This window comes from Opisthorchis viverrini (assembly GCF_000715545.1).
Source record: "Opisthorchis viverrini unplaced genomic scaffold opera_v5_73, whole genome shotgun sequence".
In the NCBI taxonomy this organism is placed as follows: domain Eukaryota; kingdom Metazoa; phylum Platyhelminthes; class Trematoda; order Opisthorchiida; family Opisthorchiidae; genus Opisthorchis; species Opisthorchis viverrini.
The window spans coordinates 563,349-586,987 of NW_008751729.1; the positions used below are offsets into that span (position 1 = coordinate 563,349).

Below are 23,639 nucleotides of genomic sequence, written 5' to 3' on the forward strand. Positions count from 1 at the left end.
GTGCACGCACTTATAAGGGACATATCACCACTTATCCTTCAATCACAGAATCCACATCACCTGGTTACGTGTTGACTTACTGCTTGAGTGACGAACTCTCAGATGGGAGGTTCACGCAATGTGTGTTATTCTACCGTCTAAGCTATAAGTAGTCATGTAGTACTTTTCGGCTTCTCAACGTGGATTGGGTTCACCTACGGAACGAAATATCCATTGAAAGTTACAAAATCTACTGACACCAACAGCATCTTTGAGAGTGTGACGCCTCATCTGGATATTGGGAAAACGAGACTGCTCTTGCAACATGGAGTTCTTTCATATTATGAACTGTGAACACATACCGACATTCATCGTGACTACTAAACAGGGTTGGCGGATTCATTTTACAGGTACCATGCCCACAGTTTTGGTTGCCGTTGTAATAAATTATTTTGAAACAGGGCGCGTATATTTTAACCGTGAATCTTGTTTCCCATCTGCCCTGCAATCAACACACATTTGATGAAGTGTTGTAGAAATTGGATTTATCAGGGAGAAGGCATCTTTGCTTCAGATTACCACGTTCAAAAATGTGTCCATCGGTATTGGGGAATACGCTATCGTATGGCTGTTCGATGGTAACATGGGGACAGTCGATACCATCGCTGCAAGCAGGCTCGTAAAGAGAAATTTTGTCCCATAAAACGCAAACATTATGTACTTTAAAAGCTCGAAACTCCAGGAACCAACTGCCTGTTGAAAGGAGTGACCTGTCATTCCTCCTTGGTGTTTACGTAAGGCCGAAGAACTAAGGAGACTATTTTCGTAGCGAGTTTCCAAATGCTCGATCTCTATTCTGATATCTGCATACCGATTTCTGGGGATATTGTCAACTTTAATGTTAATAAAATCACTTAACTATAGTAAAACATGATCGTAATAACCCTGAGTAAAGCGCAACTGTAATGAGACCAAAGCGTTAATTTGGCGTTAACCACACACCGGAGTATCCTAGTAATGATGATTCGATCAATGTTTCGGACTACTATCGTTGACTATAACTTTGTGGCTCATGAAAGTGGTATCAACGCGAATGCCAGGTTTTCTCCCCCAGGTTTTTCCAGTAACCATCTAGGAAGGCAAATCGTGGAAGTGTGCACTTTAACCGGTGTTTCTGTTCACACTCACTAATGAGTAGTGTGAATTCAACCGAATTCGGAACATCACGTGAGTGCAAAGAGTTCCAAAGCGATAGGAAGGAATAGCAATCAGTGACATTCTAGTTGACTCAGTTTCTTTACCACCTTTCGCTAGCCTTTGTTAGGAGTGTTTATTTCTGCTATTTTTCTTCTGTTGTTTAGGGTACCGATCCAGCCTCGGATTTGTATAAATTTGCCGATGAGATGCGTTTTGGTGGGAAAAAACTTTCTGCCATCTCACTTGGTCAAGGTCAAGGGCCCCGAGCCGAAGAACTCATGAGAGCCGCCATGGACCGTGGCATTTGGGTTTTCTTCCAGAACTGTCACCTAGCGCCATCATGGATGCCAGTTTTGGAGAGGTTGGTGGAACAAATTGATAAAGATAGGGTAAGCGGATATTATGGTTGTTTAAACCCCCATCTAAATCAGTCCGTGAGACATGCATATTTACTTCCATACAGCCACAGCTGGTTCACAATATCTTTTCTCGCATCCAGTCATCGCAGCTTGTTTTCTGTGTCTGCACTTGACCATAAGAGGTACACAGCATCAAACACTGTAAATGGGTATACAATTTTGCCCTGTTTCTTACCAGCCCCACTAAGTAATTCACGTTCATTTGTTACTGAGGGGAATAAGACCTGGTATTGCAAGACAACAGGTAGTTATTGCTGTATACCCGTCCGATTCAAGAAGTGGATCGTTCAGAATAGCTCAGAGATACAGATTTTTGTTGCCAAAAAGGATCTACTAATGATTTCCCGATTACCCTTTTCTAAGCTTATTCAACCCCGTGGAGTATCATTCATTCGTGTTATCTAACCACACTATGCGTAAGAAATGATGCAGTCGAACTGTTGAGTTTTTGCTGGTAGCGAAGGCGCTTCTACAAATTCCTTCATATCATGTACTGCTCTGGCATGGTTCTATGGCAGTGAGGAATCAGTGTTCTCATCTGGTGTTGCAGTAAGTGATAATGATGATACATTGTTTTGTTCACTTGGTCAGTAGGTGAAGGTCACCGCTGCGACATCAACCGCATCAGAAACAGGCTAGACCCATACGCTTGATAAGAATAACCCTCATTAATCAGAAATCCACTTTGAGACCAACCGCGAATCGTTTCTGACAAAATCGATGCAAATTGCTTGTTCTCTTCTAACCCCCTGGGCCTTGCTACAGTAGAAGAAGGTGCAAAGCAATGGGTCACTGTCTTAAATACAGACGCTCCTCCGCATAAGACTCATGTGGAGATCCAGACTTCTTTTTTGCATTGGTCTTGAGTGTCAAACAGATAAAATGCTACGATATCGCCTCCAGAAGGCTCAGAAGGATGAAAAAGCTTCCAACTGTCTTACTTAGGACAAAAATTTTAATTCACGTGCTACGCTTTTCTGGTGGATCGTGCTCTTCTCTTTTCCGCAGAAGGCCTAGTAGTTATATCATAAGGTATTCACATTGGCATGTGCCGTTTTATTTTTTTCGCTTCACTAAACCCCTATACAATATACGCTTCAGGTTCATCGTGATTTCCGTCTGTGGCTAACCAGCATGCCGAGCCCCAACTTTCCAGTTTATATCCTTCAGAACGGATCGAAGATGACCGTTGAACCACCAAAAGGAATGAAAGCCCACCTGATGCGCACATACACTGGTCTCAACGATAATTACTTAAGTCAAGTGCCGGATAAAGTAAGCTTATGCTTCCACCTCAAATTGACCTCTGCTTAAGAGAAGTTCCATTTATTGTGATGGGCCTCTTCCTGTCACAACAAACCTGGACATCCTATTTTTTTACTCGTGATAATGTAATGAATATGCTTTGAATTGTTCGACATCAGTTCGGTTTTGAGTAAACTTACTCGGATTATAATAATTTCACTTGAAATTGCGAGGGATCCGTTCAAAGGTTAGATTACCACTTATTGCCGGTTCTTTGAGTCATAGCCACCAGGAAACCAATAATCCTGTTTGGGGCAACAAGATTATGTTGTAAGCTTTCAAAAAAGACAAATCACACTTGAAATGGAACGATATATATATATATATATCTGGGAAAGTATGACCTTCATCTTGCAGACGCGAAGAAAACACTTCCAAAAACAATGGGGTCACTATTTTAACGAAAACCCATGAAGCATTATGAAGTGAAATGAACCATTTCGTGGTACACGTATGAATCTCAGCAGAATGCATTTCACTAAAGACGAGTGTTTAACTGACGCATCTCAGCAGTTGCGTTCTAGCTTCGGTGAAGGCAGTCAGTAATTTTTAAAAAGACTCAGTGTGTTTGGCTCAGACACTGATATCACACACGCACACAAATTCCTGACCAATAAGGTTCAGTGCGAATCCTCCTCAGGTATTGTGACCGTATAGTGCATACTATCGATACTCATATCATGTCGGCTCACACATGTCGTTCATGGATCTCCATTGTGTCATTTTGTACGTAATCCCACATATCACATGCAAATTGAGCGTTAAGTGGGTCAGTACTGCTAGGTCCACCATCAAGCCATAAAAGTTTTGCATCTGTCACCAGCCATCTTGGTTCCGAACAGGGAGGCAGCAAACGATTCTTTCCACTCAAAATCTCATTGAATACTTTCTTCCAAATTATCCTCTGACTAGATACTGATAAACAAACGTTCCTGAGCTTGAGTTTTCGGTTGTGGCATGGACAGATAAGACAGGCTTAGCTTTGCGTAGAAGGATCGAAACATCGGCATCAGAAGGATGGTACGAAGGTGAAAGGATTGCGAGTAATGGTGTGTGCATGACATCGGCGACATCTTGCATACACCATCGCTCGCAATCATTTCACCTTCGTAACGTTCTACACCCGAAGTTTCGATCGCTCTACCCGAAGCTGAGCCCATCTTATCTGTCCACGCCATATAACCGATAGTGTCATACACCGTAGTTCCCATCATTCAACTGGCCACACAGTTGCACGTCACAGGTATTTTTGAGGCACTTTGTGTCCCAGTAATGCAGGACCACACAGCAGACATGGGTCGGAGGAATCTAGACTGGTTGATGCATACATAGGGACATCAGGCGAGCGCTGCTCTGACGACGTATTTCATGGCGCTCGAATAGGTTGTCGCGTAAGGATGGAAACTGCAATAAAGCTGGAGAAAGGCAACAGAACTTCATAGTTAAGATATAAGTTAACAGGTTCTGATACTACAAAATAATAAATGGATTAGTTGGTTGGTAGTCCAGCAAGATGGAGTTAAGTAGCGATATTGCTTCACGCACAACAGGTGCTCGTATTTACAATAAACGCGACCCAGAAATAAGCTGCTGAACTCGTGAAAATCGGTTGTTTGTGAAAAATTATTCAGTACCATAAACCTACGAATGTCGAGAAAAAGGAACCCACTTTTTCCCGTAATTTGTCATTTTTTTTCATTAAATACAGTGGGTGGGAAATCTTCTCTGTTGTTACAAATCGCACTGCGGAGAATTGTTAACGCCAGCAGCTAGTAAACAAGGTCTCCTATCAGAAAGTGATATATGATTTCGGTCATTCCACATCTATGATGAATTGACAGCGGCTAGTATATGTCTTGCACCTTCTTATTGAGCGAAAGATTCTTAGCTATTCTGGGATCGACTGTTCAATGGAAATTGCGCACATTTTCTGTTTCAGAATTCTGTATTCAGACAGTTGCTGTTTTCACTGGCTTTCTTCAATGGCGTTTTGGTTGAGCGAAAAAAATTCGGACCCCTTGGATTCAACATTCCATACGAATTCACCACCGGTGATCTGAGAATTTGCATGGATCAGTTGATTATGTTTTTGACGGAGTATATGGAGGTACCATACAAGGTTGGTTTCCAGTTCCAGTCATTTTATGTCGATCGGAATGTGATAGCTGTGACATAGTATTGCCGACGAATCGGTTCAGAATGGCGAATACTTTGAGTCTGACTCCGAATACGGACTATGTATTTTCGGTGGGATCGAATTACTTTGTATTTGTCCGTGTTTGATCTGCGTCATTCAACGCTTAACACACTTCATGGTTATGGAACAATGTGTCGCCGTTCAAAAGACAGTGGGAAAAACTCTTGCAAGCCCATTGATCCTCTGAGTTCAGGCATGAAGCTTGTGAAGGTTTGCACCCAGACACTCGAATGCCATGGTTGCCGCAGAGGCTTGGGAACCAGGATAGCAAGTGTAAATAATGCTTTCCTTCGGTTGCACCAGAGAACCCACGCAAACGTTTACAACCATTGTTGGCCACGGAGGGTTACTGCGAGGTCCATTCCCATGTTATTTGATGTGCAGACTCTACTGCACCGTAGTTTACTGGAAGAAAGATCCATCCGCTCATCGCATTTATCCATCTGCTTACTTTCGTTTCTGTATGTGCTTCTGCAGGTCCATCTCAAGTTCTTTCTTTCCTATTCTTCCATCAGTTCGCTAAGTTCAGCTAACTTCTTCCACAAACACCGCAAGTTTTATAAAGAATGAACTCAAAAAGTGCGTGAAATTCATGAAAATACTGATCCAAGTTCACAGCTTTATAGCCCTGACGAAATGATGACCCAGTCTAGGCGAAGTCAATATTGCCTGAAAAGGAGATCTTACACCTTTCCGTTAACGGTAGGGGGGTGCTGCGGGTTTTCGCTGTTCAGAGACGTCAGTGATGGGCGTTGTGGAGTCTGTGTATAAAACGTTAATCACCCCAGGACAAGAAGTGTACCCAGAGAGGGGTGATACGGATATAGACTCACATGTGGTCGAGGATCACCCAATAGCACTAGAACGTCTGTACGATCGTCAGACCGCAACATCTAAACAATGTTCATCCAGGAAAACAACAAGTATGGTTTCTGGTCGATCAAACGGCACCCGAACACGCGCGTCTATTGGTGATCCTAAGCTGTTCTGAGTACTAATTACCTGAGTCGGAGGGCCAGTTTGTAACTAGACTAGCTATAAACATGTAATATTTACTGGAACACGATTCTGAATACCTCCTGAACTACGTTTTTATGTTCGTAGTTCGAGAAGTGTTCCCGTTCGCATCTTTATTATGGAGCTCTTGAGGTTTAAGGATATACTGTCACTGCATGAATTCGCTTAACGAAAAGTAGATCGCAGACTTCTGTCTTTGAGGAACTGTGGTACTCCAAGCAAAATAACATTTATGAGCTCCGCAAGCCAGAAGTTATTAGTATTTACACAGAACATGGGAACGGGACCTGCTGCGTGCTAGTCAAGAGTCTGTACCAAGAGTCATGTGGTCCTTTTGCTCATCAAACTGACTCTTACTGAAAAGAATAACTGTTGGTGGTTCACAACACTTTGCAATTTCAGCGAATCTGTAGAGTGTCTTAGGGAAAATTGACACACAATTGTCATTTGTTTGTTCTTGATCAGTTCCTATATCCATCAGAAGACGACTACCGCGTATTCTCACTTTTCAGGTACTCTGCTATACTGCTGGACACATCAACTACGGCGGCAGAATCACAGATGACTGGGATCGAAGGTGTGCTATGAGTATTTTAGATGAGTACTACAACAACCGAGTTCTACAAGACGATTATTCTTATTCTCCATCTGGCATTTATCATCAGCTTCCTGGAACTTCAGATCATGGGGTATGTGGAACACAATACGTATTCTATCAAATCGACATTTTACTATTTGTGTGAAGGTTTAGGTTTGGACAAAAATCTGGTTCAGCACATCCATCAGACCATCATGAAATAGAAAAGGTTTTTGGGGTCATTTAATGATGCTCTGGATTCTTCTCTACCTGATCTTGTCATTCGTTATGGATTTCTCGTAATTACTTCGCAAATAGCGATGCGAAATGATGTGTACCGAGATAACAGTTGAAACGGTGACAATCGATTACGGTACTGCCAATGGAAAGATCAAAACTCTTGGATGAGTGGGTTTACTCATCAGCAACTAAAACTGATCTCCGTGGAACATATTTTGAAAATATAGGGTAAATATCGATTCGTGAATGAAAATATGCCCCACATGAAGGGGATAACAGTCAGAGGTACACTGAGTGCGTCTGACAGTTTCATCCTTGTGGGACCGCATGCCACATAAACTGTTCGCCATAGAACTGGAGAATTTCGACGTTGCAGGCCATTACTACTTTTCTGCAGAGGAGAAGAAAGGTTTTTGGTGTTAATGGACCTTCGTGATCGGATGACCTGGTTCTTAGTTTCCTTGTAACAGCCAGTTAACCATTTGTTATCCAAAATTTACCATTGAGTGATGAATAAGAATGGCACGAAATGGAGCTGAATGACACCTGTTTTTAATCTGAAGTGGAGTCGATAAAAATCAACTAACCAAGTCTTAACATATTCCGCCCGCTGGCTCCTAATAAAAATATTGGGCAAAGCCTAACATCCCGTGTCATACGAAAACAAATCATGTCCAGTCACTTGGGGGTCTCTTGGAATCGATACAGAAGCCATCGTTTCTGGTAACTTAAGAAACTTATCCGTTGCTTTCCCACCTTTTATGAAACAACTTGTGACCCGTTTTACAGGAGGACATCTTAATAGCTCTCTATCCATATCTTTTGAAACCGAAGCGTATAGAATCTGAAAAAAGCGGTGTCATAGTGATATAGCGCGCGTACTTAAAATTAGCACAATAAAAGCGACCTGTTGGTTTAGTGAGTGCGAAGAGTCATCAGGAAATTCTGTTTGTGAACAGCTAAGTGACTATTTTCAGCTACCAACTATCATCTGGGAGTATCTTAGAATCCTCTAACCGGAAGCTCTGTGGTTTGAACCCGACCTCTGCCTCTCGACTTCCCCTGTTTAGGCTTGGGCAATTGGCAACATCCAGCCCTCGTGGGAGTATCTTAGAATCCTCTAACCGGAAGCTCTGTGGTTTGAACCCGACCTCTGCCTCTCGACTTCCCCTGTTTAGGCTTGGGCAATTGGCAACATCCCAGCCCTCGTGCTTCCTTCGAATAGCATAGCAGCCAGGCACCACACGAGTGTTACAGCTGAACGACCTCCCTCCTAGATTCCTACAGTCTTTGAGATTTCGACATAAGGGTAGCGTTGCCGGTCTGCTTTGGACTCATTAGGTGCATGCCACAAGATCAGTCCCGTGGTGCTTTTGCTCTGTTGATCGCGACACCGTATGACAACCAGTCATACTCGCACGCATGATGACTCCAAATTGAAGTAATTCCTTACTTTCAGGCTTGATTGGCTACTTCGTTTCGTATTGGCGTGTAAGTATAATTAGTAGCCACATGGAGTGAGGACCCATAGACAATGCGAGTCCTTCTATGTCTATCTGATGAGTCTTAATCAGGACAAAACCAGTAAAGTGTATTGGTTTTCAGGACTGAAAGTACCCCGTCATTATGGTAATTGATACTCTAACAAGTAAGCTAAATGAACATAATCTATTCACACACACAGCGAGATAGAATAAGTTGGTTCTGTATCCTCTTCTAATAATGAGTGATTATGACGTTGGTTATATTTTGCGAGCACATGATTTTATCACCGGAAACGATACAGATAATTTATGACACGACTGAGCACTTTGAATTCTGGTGTTAATTGCAGTCTAAAAATAATCCTTCTTTGTAGATCTATTTGGAGTACATTAAGTCGTTACCGATCAATGACCTGCCAGAAATATTCGGTCTCCACGATAATGCAAATATAACGTTTGCACAAAACGAGACGTTCGAATTACTGGGCTATCTACTCCAGCTACAACCCCGTGCATCAACAGGGTCTAGTACAGGGCAGCAAGTCGAGGAGGTAGTCGAGGAGATCAGCCGGTCACTGTTAGCCAAAACACCAAAGCCATTTGACTTGGAGGAAGTCATTCAAAGATATCCAGTCATGTACGAACAGTCGATGAATACCGTACTTACCCAAGAAGTTATCCGGTGAGTTGAACCTGGTGCATGGATAGTTAGATTTCTGGTGTTGCAGTGGAATTCACTCGTACAGATGCTTCTGACCGACGCTCAAGTCTTGTTGCCTTTCGCGGTACATTATAACCTGAGGGGAAAAATGGCGACATCAGCGTCTCTTGCGTTTCAACCCCACAACTATGTGTAATTCTAAAACAGAATTTGAAGCCCTGTCGTGTGGTTTGTACATTTTGTCGTGATGACGAGACGTGAGTCGTGAAACGAATAATTCTAGCATGCTGTTCACGATTAGGGAACTAGAAAGGTGTGATTACAAGCAAGTGTTATAGGCACTGTGGACCGGTTACCAATTTCAAGAAATATCCTGTTTGCACAAAGTTTCGTAAAAAAAGTGAGTGATGAAGGACGAACATGATATGTATAGGTTAGCGGGCCCCATTTCCCTGACAAACTTAGAGTAGCCTTAAAGATCAGTGAGGGACAGTGAGCAATCTGTCTTGGCCAAACATCAATCAGGGTTTATGAATAATAGTGATATTAAAGACAATAATAATAACAGTACTGAGTTGCGGTTGCACGGCTGTGAATCATCGATATGTAACACTAATTTTGCTGTCAATGAGCAAGATAATGAATTTTTGGAGAGTCAGACCTCTGAAGTTTCCATTGACCTAACCGTGTAACACGCTGAACACATTCTACCACTAGGTACAACAATCTACTCAGCGTGATTCATCAAACATTAAACGACCTAATCAAGGCAGTCAAAGGGTTGGTAGTCATGTCCGCTAGTCTTGAAGAGATGGCTGGTTCCCTGTTTAACAACCGTGTTCCAACGATTTGGGCAAACAAGGCTTATCCTAGCCTGAAACCACTGGCTGCCTGGGTGGAGGATTTGATTCTCCGCGTTCGGTTCATACAAGACTGGATCGACAACGGGGTCCCGCCGGTGTTCTGGATTAGCGGCTTCTACTTCCCACAGGCATTCCTTACGGGTACTTTGCAAAATTACGCAAGGAAAAAAAGAATCTCCGTGGATACAATATCATTCGATTTCCAGGTAACAGATTAATTTGACATCAGTTGTAATTATAAGTTCAAGGCTCCTTCTATGGTATATGGCTCATAGAAGCTAACACGGTGAAACTGAATATCATCTGTGCTACACCGTCACTCAGCGATTCCTGTATGGCGACGGTAGCACTCAGTTGTTACCATGTCATTGGCTTGGGTAGAGCCTCACTCGAGGTGTTCTCGTCTTCATAACATTTCAAAAGACCCTGTGTCATACACGTCTCAGCAGCCACCGGCAAACTTCAGGAGATTAAATCTTGACAGTTTGACTTTTGTTTCTTTCAAATAGAGTCCCGAGTCCCATTCAAGGTGTACGAATTCTCCAGAGCTTTATCCCAAATAGCTGGCGATCTTTTAAGGTTTGGCCGGAGACATTTTTACGGATTTCGTTTTCACATGCTCGATGAATCAGAATCAGTTGACAATGAAATCTCTGGTGAAATGATTGACCTACCAGGAAGAAACACGTGATTGATAACACAAGAACGGATGAAAGTTGCCCTTCTGCCAATAATTAATTTAGGTTGGTATTTCTGGTTCCTTCGAATTTTCGCAGTTAACACTAGAAAGACTAGACTAGACTAGACTAGAATAGACTAGAAAGACTATTTTGAGTAATATAGTATTCTCCAAGATTGAAATCTTTGCAACTGAACAGCTGAGTCCAAAGACATCCCAGGCGTTTCTTATTCTGTAATTTTACGAAGTGCATACACTTTCATCTTTATGCATTACTAGGGTGCCATAACGCAGTGAAAATGAGTACTGGTACAGCTGAATGCATTCACTTCTGACTGCAGCACACTTAAGCATCTACTTTTCAGGTATCAGGCAAACTTATGCACCGTGGAACTGAGAACTCTAAAGTGTTTGGGAATATTACAACGATATTTCGAAGACCAATTGGCAATCTTAGTTATAGAGAATCAGTACGCGTTTTTCGGCCAAAACATTGTGCTGTTTATTCAGTTTTATGGAGTGAATGAAGGAAAATTGGCTAAATTTAGCAAAACGAAGTTTATTTTTACCGATCGCTTGCAGTCATTTCCTTTCAGTTCTGCAACACATTTTGTTTTTGAGCTTCTATGGCGCAAACAGACTTAGACAGCTATATCCGTTTATCTGGCTGTCATACAGCACTCATGCGGACGATTGCTATGATGGAATTGTAACAAATTCTAATAAGGCTCTGTTAGGATTTCTTCTTCCGCAGTCATTTAGCCCATGCAATGAATTCGTTAGCAGTCTGACTAGTCCCGAAGTCATATACTTATTGCTAATCCTACTGTTTATTTGAATTAAACAAGGTTATGAAACAAGCAGTGACAGAACTGACAGAGTTACCCACTGATGGAAGTTACATTCGTGGCCTATTCCTAGAAGGAGCACGTTGGGATATGCAAAATCACAAGCTTGGCGAATCACGACCGAAAGAGCTTTATGTGAATATGCCTGTCATCTGGCTTATTCCTGTGGCACACAGAAAACCTCCAACAAAGGGCAGTTATGAGTGTCCAGTGTACAAGACACTTACACGAGCTGGTGAGTTTTTTCACCGAAACACAAATCCAGCACGCCATTTCTCAGTATTCGCTTGAAAACTAATAGAAAAATGCCACATCTGGAATGTGAAACGCATTGCCACGTCCCAAATATGTTATTTGAGTTAACTTATCCCATTCGTGAGACCAATCAGCGTTAGGAGTTCTGACAGATACGATTTATCTGAACCCACGAAAGACTTATAGGTACTGAGTGTATTTGCCAAACATTGCAATTACAACGGAACGAATTGGCTGTTAGTATTCAAAGGTTTAAAGAGTTGCCGTCATTTTTAGTTCCCTGACATTCAAGGTAGCAAATAAGGTAGGTCAGCACCTCAAGGCACGTTCTGCCTGCATCTTCATATGTCGCTTGTTAGGTTCCAAAGAAAATTGATCTGTGGTACTTTTGCGAAAAAAAATATATGTATAACGAAAAATGTCTGGTTCTAAACTCAGCGAAGAAGCGAAAGGCTACCTTTGCCGTCCGTTTTCCGGGTACACAGTATTTTTTATGTAGGTGCCCATAAACTCGTTGAACTCAGTCGTAGTTTACTAGAAAATAAAGAACAATCAGTGATATTTTGACTGGATCTTGGAGTTATGCACACCATTTTGATCGGTTCCCTGGAGAGTACTTGAAAAACCCAGATATCTTTCTTTCAATCTTCCAGGTACTCTGTCTACAACCGGCCACTCAACCAACTTCGTTTTCGCCATCGATATTCCAACAGACAAACTGGCGAAACACTGGGTTCAACGAGGTGTTGCTCTGTTATGTGCTCTCAACTACTGAGTTGTTAATTTACTGTTAATCCTGACTGCAGACTGTGTCAGCCTCAACGGTACTGCTGGTTCAAATGCACCTATTCTCTCCTCGCTACATCAGGGAGGGAGATCTTGGTATCTTCAGATCTTGGAACGTGCTTGCGCCATGAATCTACAGATTTAGAATTCCAGTTTCGCTACATGTCAGCACTTCCCTTCCTTTGTGCCACAGAATTGATTTCCCGGATTCTTATGACGCACGGGATCCTAAGCCTAAACTTTGTATGTAAGAGAAGACTGATAAATAAAAAAACATAAATGGTTTGGTGCACTGAGTATTCTTTACAAAATCATTGTGGACTAAGTTATTTGAAATGGGATACAAACAAAGCACCCAGAAGTTAACCTTCCAGACTCGAGAAACCTCGGTCTGTGACGTACGGATAGTCGATCGTCTCTTAAATCTGCTCACACGCTAGTGAACAAATTTTTCGCTGGTTGGATGAAAAAGGAATCACTTCGCTCTTATTATTTCGTGGTTGAAACAAAAAACAAAGTCGGAATTAAATTTAACCTGTAATACGGTTGCTACTTCCAAGTACAGCCGCGTTATGCAAAAACACCGCCCCAAATCCGCGCCCCCCGTGACATTGGGTTTGAAGACCAGTCGACGTCCTATTGCTCACCTTCACTCTTAAAGTTTGGCGAAAGTGCTTCACCGTTTTGAAGGGTAGTTCAAGTAGCCAACACAGTGGATTCACATTTCTCCAGATGCATCTGAATAATGTTATGAAGCCTAGAAATCCCGTTTCATTCTTTTGAGTAATTAAGTTTTCCTAATCAGGACGTTACTCACATTAGCACCGTTATGCTGAGAAACTGCACAAACTGTTGGTGCTGTTGGACACGTGGTTTTTCTTTGAGGTTTAACTGATATTTGACCCAGTGGAGTTATGAACTCTAAGGTATCAATAACAAAACTAAAGGGTTTTGTCAGTCACCACCGTCATTCGTCTCCAGAAATGTTACTTCTTTGAAGAAACCTATTTTGGTTGGTCCCCTGTAATTTGTCTCATGTTGGAATCCCTCCAAGTCGGTCTCTTCTCCGACTTTTAGAGAACCATGACTGCCAGTGTGAGTAATGCAAATGAAACTGCCTCCATCAAAATACCCCCCCCCATTAAATGGTCCTTCGTCCGTTTCACCCAGTAGATACTAATTTGCGGGACGATTTCACAGTGGTTGAGACCGGTGGCACCATGTGATGTGAGTAACTTAGGTTGAAAAAGATGCTGAGATTACACAATGGCCGTCTAAGAGCGACAGCTAAAGCAATTTCATTTTGACAGAAACAAATTTTCAGCATATTTCTTACAGAAGAGCACACTGGAGGACTTTCAAGCTGACTACCAACTTTCTCTGGGAAGCATTGATTTCATGGACATTGACGCAGGATGACTTATGGATAGTTAAGCCATCGCAAAGGCGAAGGGTCAACAAGGGAGACCGAGCAGCTGGCTAAGAGGTGGTGAATCATTGCATGTGTCGGGGCGTTGTCAACACGTGGTTTGGGTGTGGAGGTCTTTATTTATTTCTGCGTATGTATGGATCGGATCGACTGGTGTCATGGATGGTAGTTTGTCAGGAGCGTTGATCCGGGGTGAGGCGTGCACATCCAAAGACCCAGTCTTGATTCCAATGGCTAACCTCGTAGACCAAATGAAGGCCAAGCTTTCTGAACCAATTCTACAGCATTAATCCATAGTCGGAGCTGTGGCTAGAGCGCAAAATTACTGATCGAAAGGTCCGTGGTTCGAACCCAATCTCTGAATCTCGACGGCTTCTGTCTAGGCTTGGGCAGCCTGGCACTATCTCAGACCTCGTGCTTCGTTCGTGTGGCATGGCAGCCAGACACTGAACGAGTGTTACTACTGAGCGATTGTCATTATTATTGTTTATTTTTATCCGTATTTGTGCTTACCACCTATGCGGTATCGTTAGTGCTGGATGGGTCATCCAATCTGCGCTTCATAAAGTGTGACCAAACCGTTTGCTTCCAGGATACTGGACGAAGGATAGCATGTCAACCTCCGCTCTGGACGTTCCTTTCTAGTTCCATTATAGGTATACAACTCAGTCACCAATGGCCGGGTATATCCATCTTCCTTATATCCTCAGTCCGAACCGACCAAGTTTCTTATCCGCAGGTCAACACTAGGTGGATGACAGTCCGTCACTTTTGTACTTTAAGTTATCTAACGCCTACCCCGGAGCGACTTCCGAAGTTGCAGGTGCGCTATTTGGTGGTTCGAGTCCAGCTTCAGGTGTCCTTATGCTGAGTATACTTGGATTTTTCATTTCACGAACTCTGTTTTACGACTATTGATGAGCAGCTTGCTTTTTGCCTGGCCGTTCAGAACTATGGCTGAGTTCAGATTATTCTTTCAGAATGAAACGGGGCTAAACTGTGATCTCTCTATTATTCACCAACTACGTAATTAAAGTGCACCAGATACTGAGCCATTGTGCGATCTACTCCACTTCTGTAAGACTATCTTACAGAGCACGACTTACAGCGGCTCACCTGGTGCATGGTGGAGTTTTCGGGTTACCGTCCCCCTGACAATAACAGGCATAGGTCCACACTCTCTATGTACATTCCTACGGAGTCTACATCTACCTACCTTATTCTCAGGGCGGCATGAGGGCTCAGGAGTCCTCGCGCATACTTTGGGGATAAATTCGTTGGACTCAAAACAAGGTCATTTCTATTATGTGTAGAGCAGTCAATCTGTTGGACCGGTCTCGCTATTTACGCACTTGATAAATCCAGGACGCGGGGTGAATTCTTAAATCGTGAATAAGATCGGTGTCTCCTTTGAAGCGACCACGTTAATCTGTTTTTTTTAAACAGTCAGAAACACCAATACACTGTTGGACCGGTCTCGCTATTTACGCACTTGATAAATCCAGGACGCGGGGTGAATTCTTAAATCGTGAATAAGATCGGTGTCTCCTTTGAAGCGACCACGTTAATCTGTTTTTTTTTTTAAACAGTCAGAAAGCACCCATACAGTCTGGTGACCGTACATAAGTAACCAATGCATCAGAGCGTGGATTCTGAATGACAGAAAAATCCCGTCGCAATAACTCATTGGGAAGCTGCCCGAATAGACATCCCGAGATGGTTTCATGTCTAGCTGAGATCTCCCTATGAAAGACCACAAGATGTACATGACACCTCAGGTTTCATGTCAGAAGCTGAAAATATAACCCAGGGACAAAATCACGTGGAACCAACCTAGGATGTGCATTGAGTCAACTTGCGGACTTGATTGGCAAATCTTATGGAAAACACCAGCGTGCCAATTGTCACCGTAACTGCTTACAGTTCGCCAGCTGTACAAACCAGTTGGTCGTGCCCGAAAGCTCTAAATTCAAGTCACGCGTCTGAACTTTCCACAGCTCCTGATGTGTCCGAATAAGGTCGAGAGGGCTCATTTGTTTGAGGCTTTTCGGATGCATGCTCTAGGTAGCGATCCTAGATTTTTTAGTCAATCTACTATTCATTTGAGACAGTGACAGGACTGACTATCAAGAAGCGTTGCATGCCAAGTAAGATTGGGTCTTCGAAAGAAAAAGTGTGTCTGTTCGCAGAGATTGATTTTAGGCTATCCTTCCGAAAGTATCATTTAGCAACCTCCTTTATTTCTGCGGGCCAGTGTTGTAGCAGGAAGCTTTAGTAGTGGAAACACTAGTAAACTTTCAAGGAAAATTCCAATTAATGGTCCTAATTGCATGCAGTGGGGGTGAATTCCGAAGCTGTAAAATCGAAGATGCACGAAAAAGTACTGACGAGTTAAGGAATGTAGTGTGGATATTTCTGTTGGCCGCAATGACAGGATTTGTGATAATGGCGTTTAAAATACTGGTTTCATTAAGGATGTGAATACGAGTACCATTCGCACTCAAGTCTGTTAAAAGTACAACCAGTTTGCCGAATAGTATGTTGTCATCCCCTTTCAAATAGGACTCTGGCCTCAAGTGTAATATCCTTCAAAAAGTATCAGGTCCCCATATATACCCCTGTATCCTACTGAACCGTATAACACGATCCCTACGGGACGAGGGTCTTCAAAGGTGATACCCTGATTGCTGTTGTCTGTACAAACCTACAGAATACTTACGCATTAGTTGCTGTCCTAAATTTGCTTCGTACTTTTTGTCGCTGTTGAGTTATTAATTCATCCGGTGTTATAGTCGTCACAATATGGTACATGTCACTATTCTGATTTCATTCAGTGAAGGTAATGCTGTTGATTTCAGTAGAGCGCTTTCGCAACCAGTTGTCAAAAGTTGGAGAGATAAAACAGTGCTCAAATTCACATCTGTTCGGTCTGTCTGATATCCAGTAGTCTCATGACATCTCGTGTATTTTTGTGACAGTGAATGAGAGGTATTTGTGGGGTGAATTTCATCCCGGTTCCGAATAGAATAGGAAGCGTAATTAATTCCGGACAGCTTCCCACGAATCCAAGCATAATGAAGGTTCACTCAAGGTGTCACTTTTAAGTGAGCCGTCCAAAATGGTCAGAAATTTTTATGAAGATTAAAGAAAATACATCTAACTGTACTTTGGGACTGAACTGGCAGCTACCGTCCAACCATAAAAAACAAGCCCTATTTTGGTTGGTGTTTCTGATATCTATGCTGGAAAACTTAGCAGAGGAAATAATTTGGGGATGGACGTTGTGCGGTGGATAAGTGGGACAATACCCACCGCTCCCGGCGTTTCAGTATCCTGGTGGTCCATCTTACAACGTACACGTCTAAAAGTGACTGCAGTAAATCCCCCCCCCTACTTCAGCAGTAAATACTCATCGGAGGTAGACCGTGCTCGAGGCGGATAAAAACCCCGAGTATCGAAAAAATAAACGGTTAGGTCAGTGTGTAGAATTGGTGAACCAGGCCGTTTACCCTCCACCGTCAGTGCGCAGTTGGGTGCGCGCACTGATGATCTCTTCTCGTATGGTGACGAAACGTTTGCAAGTCAATTGCCAAGCTCGGCGAACGGATCAACAGCCACCTGGTCAACAACCAATAAACCCACCCAAACTACCAATATTTCAACACATTATAGAAAGTGGCAAGCATAACGCTAGTACCTGAGAACTGTTACGATTTATCCACTTGTTGCGTAGATTTACACGTGAAACAGTTTAAAGTGTACCTAGCTGATAAGAATACAAAGGCGCAAATTACATTTCCAGAGGTGAGGAAACTAGAATTGGATGTGGTGATGGGGAGAGACCATTGCGCCGCTTGCCTACGATGCCTATTGGTATGACGTAACGAACGCACAGCCAAACGGCAATCACCCTAGCAGACACTTAAATGGTAGCCTCAACACTTCGGAAAGGGCTACCGTTATTCCGATTATGAATCGAGTTGTTTGGTGACCTGCCTTAATGAAGATTTTACAAACAGCATCGCTACAGGTGCTGTGGTACAGTTGTCTTCATTTCGCGGGTAGGAGCGAAAAGGAATTTTTACAACAATTTTAACAAAATACATTTCTGCAACTCAAGCATGGAAATCCGGGGAAAATTGTTTTGAATGTAAAAGACAATTCTACCACCCAGAGACTCCTACCAGAAGGTCACGTTTGACGCATACATACAATCGATTAACTCGGAACATGACAGAAATAACAAACTGGCGCGGTTTATCATTTTGACCGTGAATGCATTCGGCTGTATCGATAGGGCGGTTTCCTGGTGTCTCTTCCCAAAGATAATAGCAACGCGGATCACATTCGGCTTCAACATGATTTCAATAACCGCATCCAATTCGCACTCCGAAATTCCATACCACTCTTGATATACATCGACGTTTCTTGAAGGGTTTTGTTCAACTCCTTTCTGCCACATACCTTATTGTCACGTAATTCCATATTTCTTTCGCTCAATGTAAATATACTGATGATCCAATAAATGGATGTAGATGACACTTACGTGAATCGGTCGACCAGTTATTACTATTAGTATTATTACAGTTATACTTATTTTCGTTGGATAGTCTGACATATTCACGGTTCTGAAGCGTCAGAACGCGGGACTTTACTTCGACTCGGAAAGGTGATTTTACACATGTCAGTAAAGTTTCACTGATCACTGTCAATCAGATTGACATTTCCGGATCTTTATCGCGAAGTAGGCTAGCTAACCATCTTAGATAGCCCTGTGCCCGTTTCCCCACGATGTACACGCTCTATCAAACTATGAATGTCGCATGTAACTTATACACTTGTCAACACAGTGCAGCTGGAAACGCTATATCCTGGATTGCCTGAGAAAGGATACCATCTCCTTTAGCGATCTTCAAAGCATAGCTTCAAGTAGAGTGGAGCATTAGTGGACAACCCCGCACGGTGACCTTTGCCATAATCTGTAACTGAGGCAATTGCGAAGTATACAGCACCTCATTCCCCCTTTTATCTAAAGCAGTTTGAGCAAGAAACCTTTAGTCAGAGTTTCAATTTGTTTTTGGCGATTTGCTCAACTTTTCCTTGTATTTTGTTTACAAACACGGACCAAATCCTCACTACTGTTACATCTTTTGTAGGCCTACAGCTCTTATATGTAGCAATGTATTTCTGTTTACCCTGAAATTTCTAGGTTTTTAGCATACCTCCCAAAATCCTCTGCAATTTGTATCGTGCATAATAAGAGTCCATGCATCGAGTGATACAGCTTCTGTCCATTCCAACTGAAATACTATGCAACGCGAGGTTATGAATAGCAATGGGTCTGTGAACTCTGAAAGTGCCATAGACAAAAAAATCTAATACAAATATCATTGGAGCGCATCGCCCACTGTTTATTTACAGTACCAGATGGGTGATATTTCTGTATGTGCCCAATAGTCACAACGGCTGCAACACACTAGGCCACGGAAATCTGCGCTGTTTGAGGGATGTTGAGTATAAACTGTCGTTTTCAAGACCGTCGGTCTGTTTCATTTCAGCGACACATAAACGGATATCCTTCCGAGAGAGAAAGAGCAGAAGCACAAAAGAGTAAGTAACGCATGTGCCTCAGCACAAAGACATTGTTACGACTAGAAAGACAAGGTGTCCCAGAGTCATAAAGGGGTTTGGTTTGGCTCAAAGGAACCGGGGACATCATTCAGTGCTTGAAGTTGCACCCGTTTCAAATGTTCAGCCAATTGGACTTTCTGTTCTAAGGGCCATTCTGGATACCATGTCTGGAACAACCGAAGCTGACATTCGAAGACAGTTGGACTTGGACTTTCTGGTAAAATCTGGAGCCCATTGTGCATGAGGTTGGCCAAGTACATATCCATCACAGAAGTCGTGGAAAGTCCTAATTCGACATCAAGAACTGGAGATCCAACCGACAGGTAGCAATTAGTCTGTTCCAGAGAACTGAGAGAATCAAGAAACACCTCACGTTCCCAATCACTCCAGTGGGAGAACCAATGGGAGACAAGGCGAACAGCTTGTACAGGGTGGAGATGAAAATTCATTTGTGATAGAATCTTATAAGGAAATTGAAGGGGTAGGTGAGACTATTGATGTAAGAAATGTGTTGGGGAACGCGAAAGCGTCGGTGCCACAAGAATCCCTTGCAATCGACAAATATCAAACGACATATCTCCTAAAAAGGAAAAGCGAAACCGATTAGGTCATACTCTTCAAATTCTCAAGAGCTTCAGATGTAGAGTATTGGTACGCTAAAGCATCATGAAATAATTGCGAATAAAATGTGGGGGAAATTCATGTTACTTGATATAGGATTATTACTGTCAGCCGCGTGCGGCGTGTATGTTCGTTCTGATGGTCACCGACTACGTTCGAAACGGCTGTCTTCAAGGAGCCGACACCTCCCAATTGTGTTTTCGAACCTCATAGGAGCAGTGCAATAGGAGAGTGCAAGTGGGAGGCAATGGCACTGATGATGTCTCCTCGAGTAGTGACGAAGCGTATGCAAGCCCATTGTCAAAGATGGAGAATAAGCCAACAGCCACCTGATCAAAAACGAAAATTCATGCGTAAATGAGTATCCGTAGTTGGGTTATTCTATATAGCCTTGAAGCCGACGGCGATGACCGCTGATCAACGGAACACTTCGAGCTGCCCAAGCATCGGACATAATGCAAAACGGTGTCAGATTTGCACCCAACGTGCCAAAATTGAGCATCACAGTACTAGGGAAGTTATTGGCTGTGTTATGATAGGTATACGACTTATAACTCCGTGATCGGAATAGTTGCTTACCTTGTATAGAGGCAGAATGATAGACTAGTTCTAATTTTCTGTAAGCGTTCTTATTCACAAAATAGTTCATACTTAAAGAAGGCAGAATACAGACGATCACCATTGTCTTTGAATAAAGTTGGCTCAACTGGCCCGATGCATGGTGTCTGAGGGCCGGAAGGCATGTTATCAGTTCGCGAACTGAATGAAAGAAAAACATAGAGGTGAATGCCCAACTACGCGGTTGTTGGGATCATTCTACCCTGCGACCTAAACGCTTCTTCTACTTACGCATTAGTTTTCCAGTATCGATATTGATCAAGTCACTAGAGGGTAGTTCCCTGGGTCGTTTTACGGGTAGCTAAAATAGCTCCCGTACATTGTTGAATTAACTAGGGTGTTCCATTTCTCAGACCATCTGCTCCACCATGCCCATCTATTCATACACGGACCCCGCCTAAACGACCAACTGGGCTGGTTGTGCACTGAGCCCGAAGGGATATAACGTTTAGCATCAACGAGTGATCGCGTCGCATTTGATATGCTCAATCCAACCGAGCAGAATAACTCTGTGGTGCCATAACGTGGACGGTGTTTCGTAATAATAAAGAATAGATACATGTTAATAGAATATCTAGAGGGAAGTGATGGAGTCAGAGAAGTGATGTGGCCACGAATTACCGCATTACAAGAGAGTGCACGGGGATTGTGGACAAAGTGCCAGAATATTCGTCGGAAAATATTGAGTCTAAGATATCAGTCAGTCAGTCAACAAGGCACCCTCTCAGACAGCAGGTCAGTCAGTTTACGAGTTATGAATCTTGTTCCAACAGCACGCGGGTTGCACCTCCTATAGTTTCGGGCACCGGAAAATAAGGGAGCAGGGTAGATACAGCATTGTGAGCGATGGTATAACCAACGAGCTCCTATTGGACCAGTCTGTTATTCGAAGGAATCTCGACAGCGACGCATTAAAGGCTATGGCGTAAACACTAATGATTGCGTTATTGAGTCACGTCTTCCAGCGTCACTAACCAGTGATGAACTCAGTTCCGGGGCTCCCATCCAAGGATGACGCAGCTGTCAACCCGAATCCGTCTACCAGTGTACCGGTGATACTACTGATGGGGGAGGCATGCGAGTAGTATGGTTTCCTGTAAACTCGCTTGAAAAGTGATATCTATTGCGGAATTTGTGGAGTCGCTTTGTAGCATTTACTTGGATTTGAGAAACAGTCAATGGAAAGTTCAGAAAGATGCGTTCAAGAGAAGATGGATGTTCAGTTTTTGTAAGCGAGATGCATATGAGAGTTTTGATTTCCTGTCCAATAGTCTGTAACTAGTCAGTTGGCATTTTTCTAATAAATAACTCCGCAGTGAAGGCCTTCTTCCTTTCACCAGTACTATTACTAACAATAAGAAGAACCATTCAGCTGTAACACACTTCAGGTGTCTAGCTGCTATGCCATCTGAAGGTATCAACGCTATATTAGGACTCATGAGGTTCCCCTAAAGGTTGTGTTGAAGGCCAGCTGAACTCCCGGCCGAACGCTGTCACCTTGTCAGAGTGATTGGGCTTCAGTAATGCAATGATCCTGTGGGCTGTACCGACTGAAACTCAGTTCCTCTAGGTCAATCCATGCCAGGAAGGCCAAAGAGGACCACAAGAGCACCTTGGGAAAAACCTAAGCACTAGTCTCGTGGTCCCTAATTTTGAGTCGGAGCTTAAGAGAAGGGTCTCCGAACAAAACCCTACATCCTCCTGCTACCTTGTAAGTCAGACTCAACGTGGGATAGACTCAAAAGCTCAAGGTAGGGTACTTCAACCAAACCCCCTTCTTCGGCCTGGAAAACTTGGAAGTAGCTCTTGATTCACCGGCACTCGCCCATACACCATCCACATCCATCGAACGATGCACAGCGGTCAGCCTATCTGCCAGTCCTCCAACCAGTGTTCCAAGTCCTATCTATCACCCAGCAAAATAAACCCTACTAGTCCCTTATTAAAATTAAAAGACCCGAAACACGCTGCAGTCTTCAATGTCTGTACACTTTGGCAAATTGGGCAACGGGCATCTTGCGCTGAAACCATACTTTCCCGTTCTGTTGATCTATGCTATGTCGCACCTCAGCGATCCATTGAGCTATACTGGAAAGTGTCCCTGTGACACCCACAGAGTCTTTCATACCAGGTGGGTCAGTGGTTGAGGTCTGACGAACACAGTCTCCTGGCCCTCCAGATTGGGGGTTGAAACATGTGGCGACTTGTTCCTTAGAAGTGATGTATTTGCATTCCCCAACAAAGGCGTTGATTGAGGACTCTAGTCGTCCTCCTGTCTAGGTGTGGGCGCCCTGACAGCATCCCAGCCAACGTACAACCATGACACTTATAACCATGCCACATCGGCCGTCGCGTGGTGCCATCAGCCGGGTCACCTTACTTGCTGCATACTGCAGGGCGGGTAAGTGAAAACAGGCTACTGCTGACGCCTCCCTTCTTTCTCTTTCAAATACTTTTTCTTCCTCCTCCTCCCCACCCCATTAACAACCCTCTTCTTCTAGGGCCAACACTTAAAACTGACGACTCCGTTCGTCATGAATCGGTTTTGCGTGCAGTATCTGCTCGGCAAATGGCGCCGACATCCTCAAGCATCTTCAAAGCAATCTTCAAGCCTCGACACCCAGTCTATTTGGCCGCCTTCAATGTCCGCACTCTGAAGCAAGCAGGACAAGCTGCTCTTGCACTCACGCTGGACTGCTTGGCATTGATGTATGCTGTGTCTCAGAAACGAGAATTAGGAATGCAAGCACAGTGATTGAGCTAACAACTCCGTCATTCTCCAATCGCTTTCGGCTGCGCACCTCTCGTGATCCTGAGGCTGCTGCGGCGGGAT

General features: G+C 43.3%; 3 protein-coding genes across 3 annotated transcripts in view; 1 reads left to right on the forward strand and 2 right to left on the reverse strand.

The window, feature by feature from the left end:
• T265_04420 (hypothetical protein) overlaps nucleotides 1-18,421 on the reverse strand; it is a gene marked incomplete at both ends in the record, with an annotated part of 21,069 nt that extends 2,648 nt beyond the window's left edge. The window contains one exon of the mRNA XM_009169165.1: nucleotides 18,401-18,421. Within this exon, the coding sequence (XP_009167429.1) occupies nucleotides 18,401-18,421 (21 nt within the window). The remainder of the gene's footprint in view (nucleotides 1-18,400) is intronic.
• The window catches only part of T265_04421 (hypothetical protein), a gene marked incomplete at both ends in the record, with an annotated part of 108,594 nt that overhangs the window by 78,998 nt on the left and 5,957 nt on the right, over nucleotides 1-23,639 (forward strand). Inside the window, 8 exons of the mRNA XM_009169166.1 lie at nucleotides 1,341-1,565; nucleotides 2,697-2,870; nucleotides 4,840-5,019; nucleotides 6,627-6,803; nucleotides 8,790-9,097; nucleotides 9,794-10,145; nucleotides 11,467-11,701; nucleotides 23,308-23,515. Of these exons, the coding sequence (XP_009167430.1) occupies nucleotides 1,341-1,565; nucleotides 2,697-2,870; nucleotides 4,840-5,019; nucleotides 6,627-6,803; nucleotides 8,790-9,097; nucleotides 9,794-10,145; nucleotides 11,467-11,701; nucleotides 23,308-23,515 (1,859 nt within the window). The remainder of the gene's footprint in view (nucleotides 1-1,340; nucleotides 1,566-2,696; nucleotides 2,871-4,839; nucleotides 5,020-6,626; nucleotides 6,804-8,789; nucleotides 9,098-9,793; nucleotides 10,146-11,466; nucleotides 11,702-23,307; nucleotides 23,516-23,639) is intronic.
• On the reverse strand, nucleotides 19,615-20,016 carry T265_13510 (hypothetical protein; the record flags this gene model as incomplete). The annotated part of the gene is made up of 1 exon (XM_009169186.1): nucleotides 19,615-20,016. A coding segment is annotated over one exon (402 nt), but the record flags the coding sequence as incomplete, so codon positions are not given.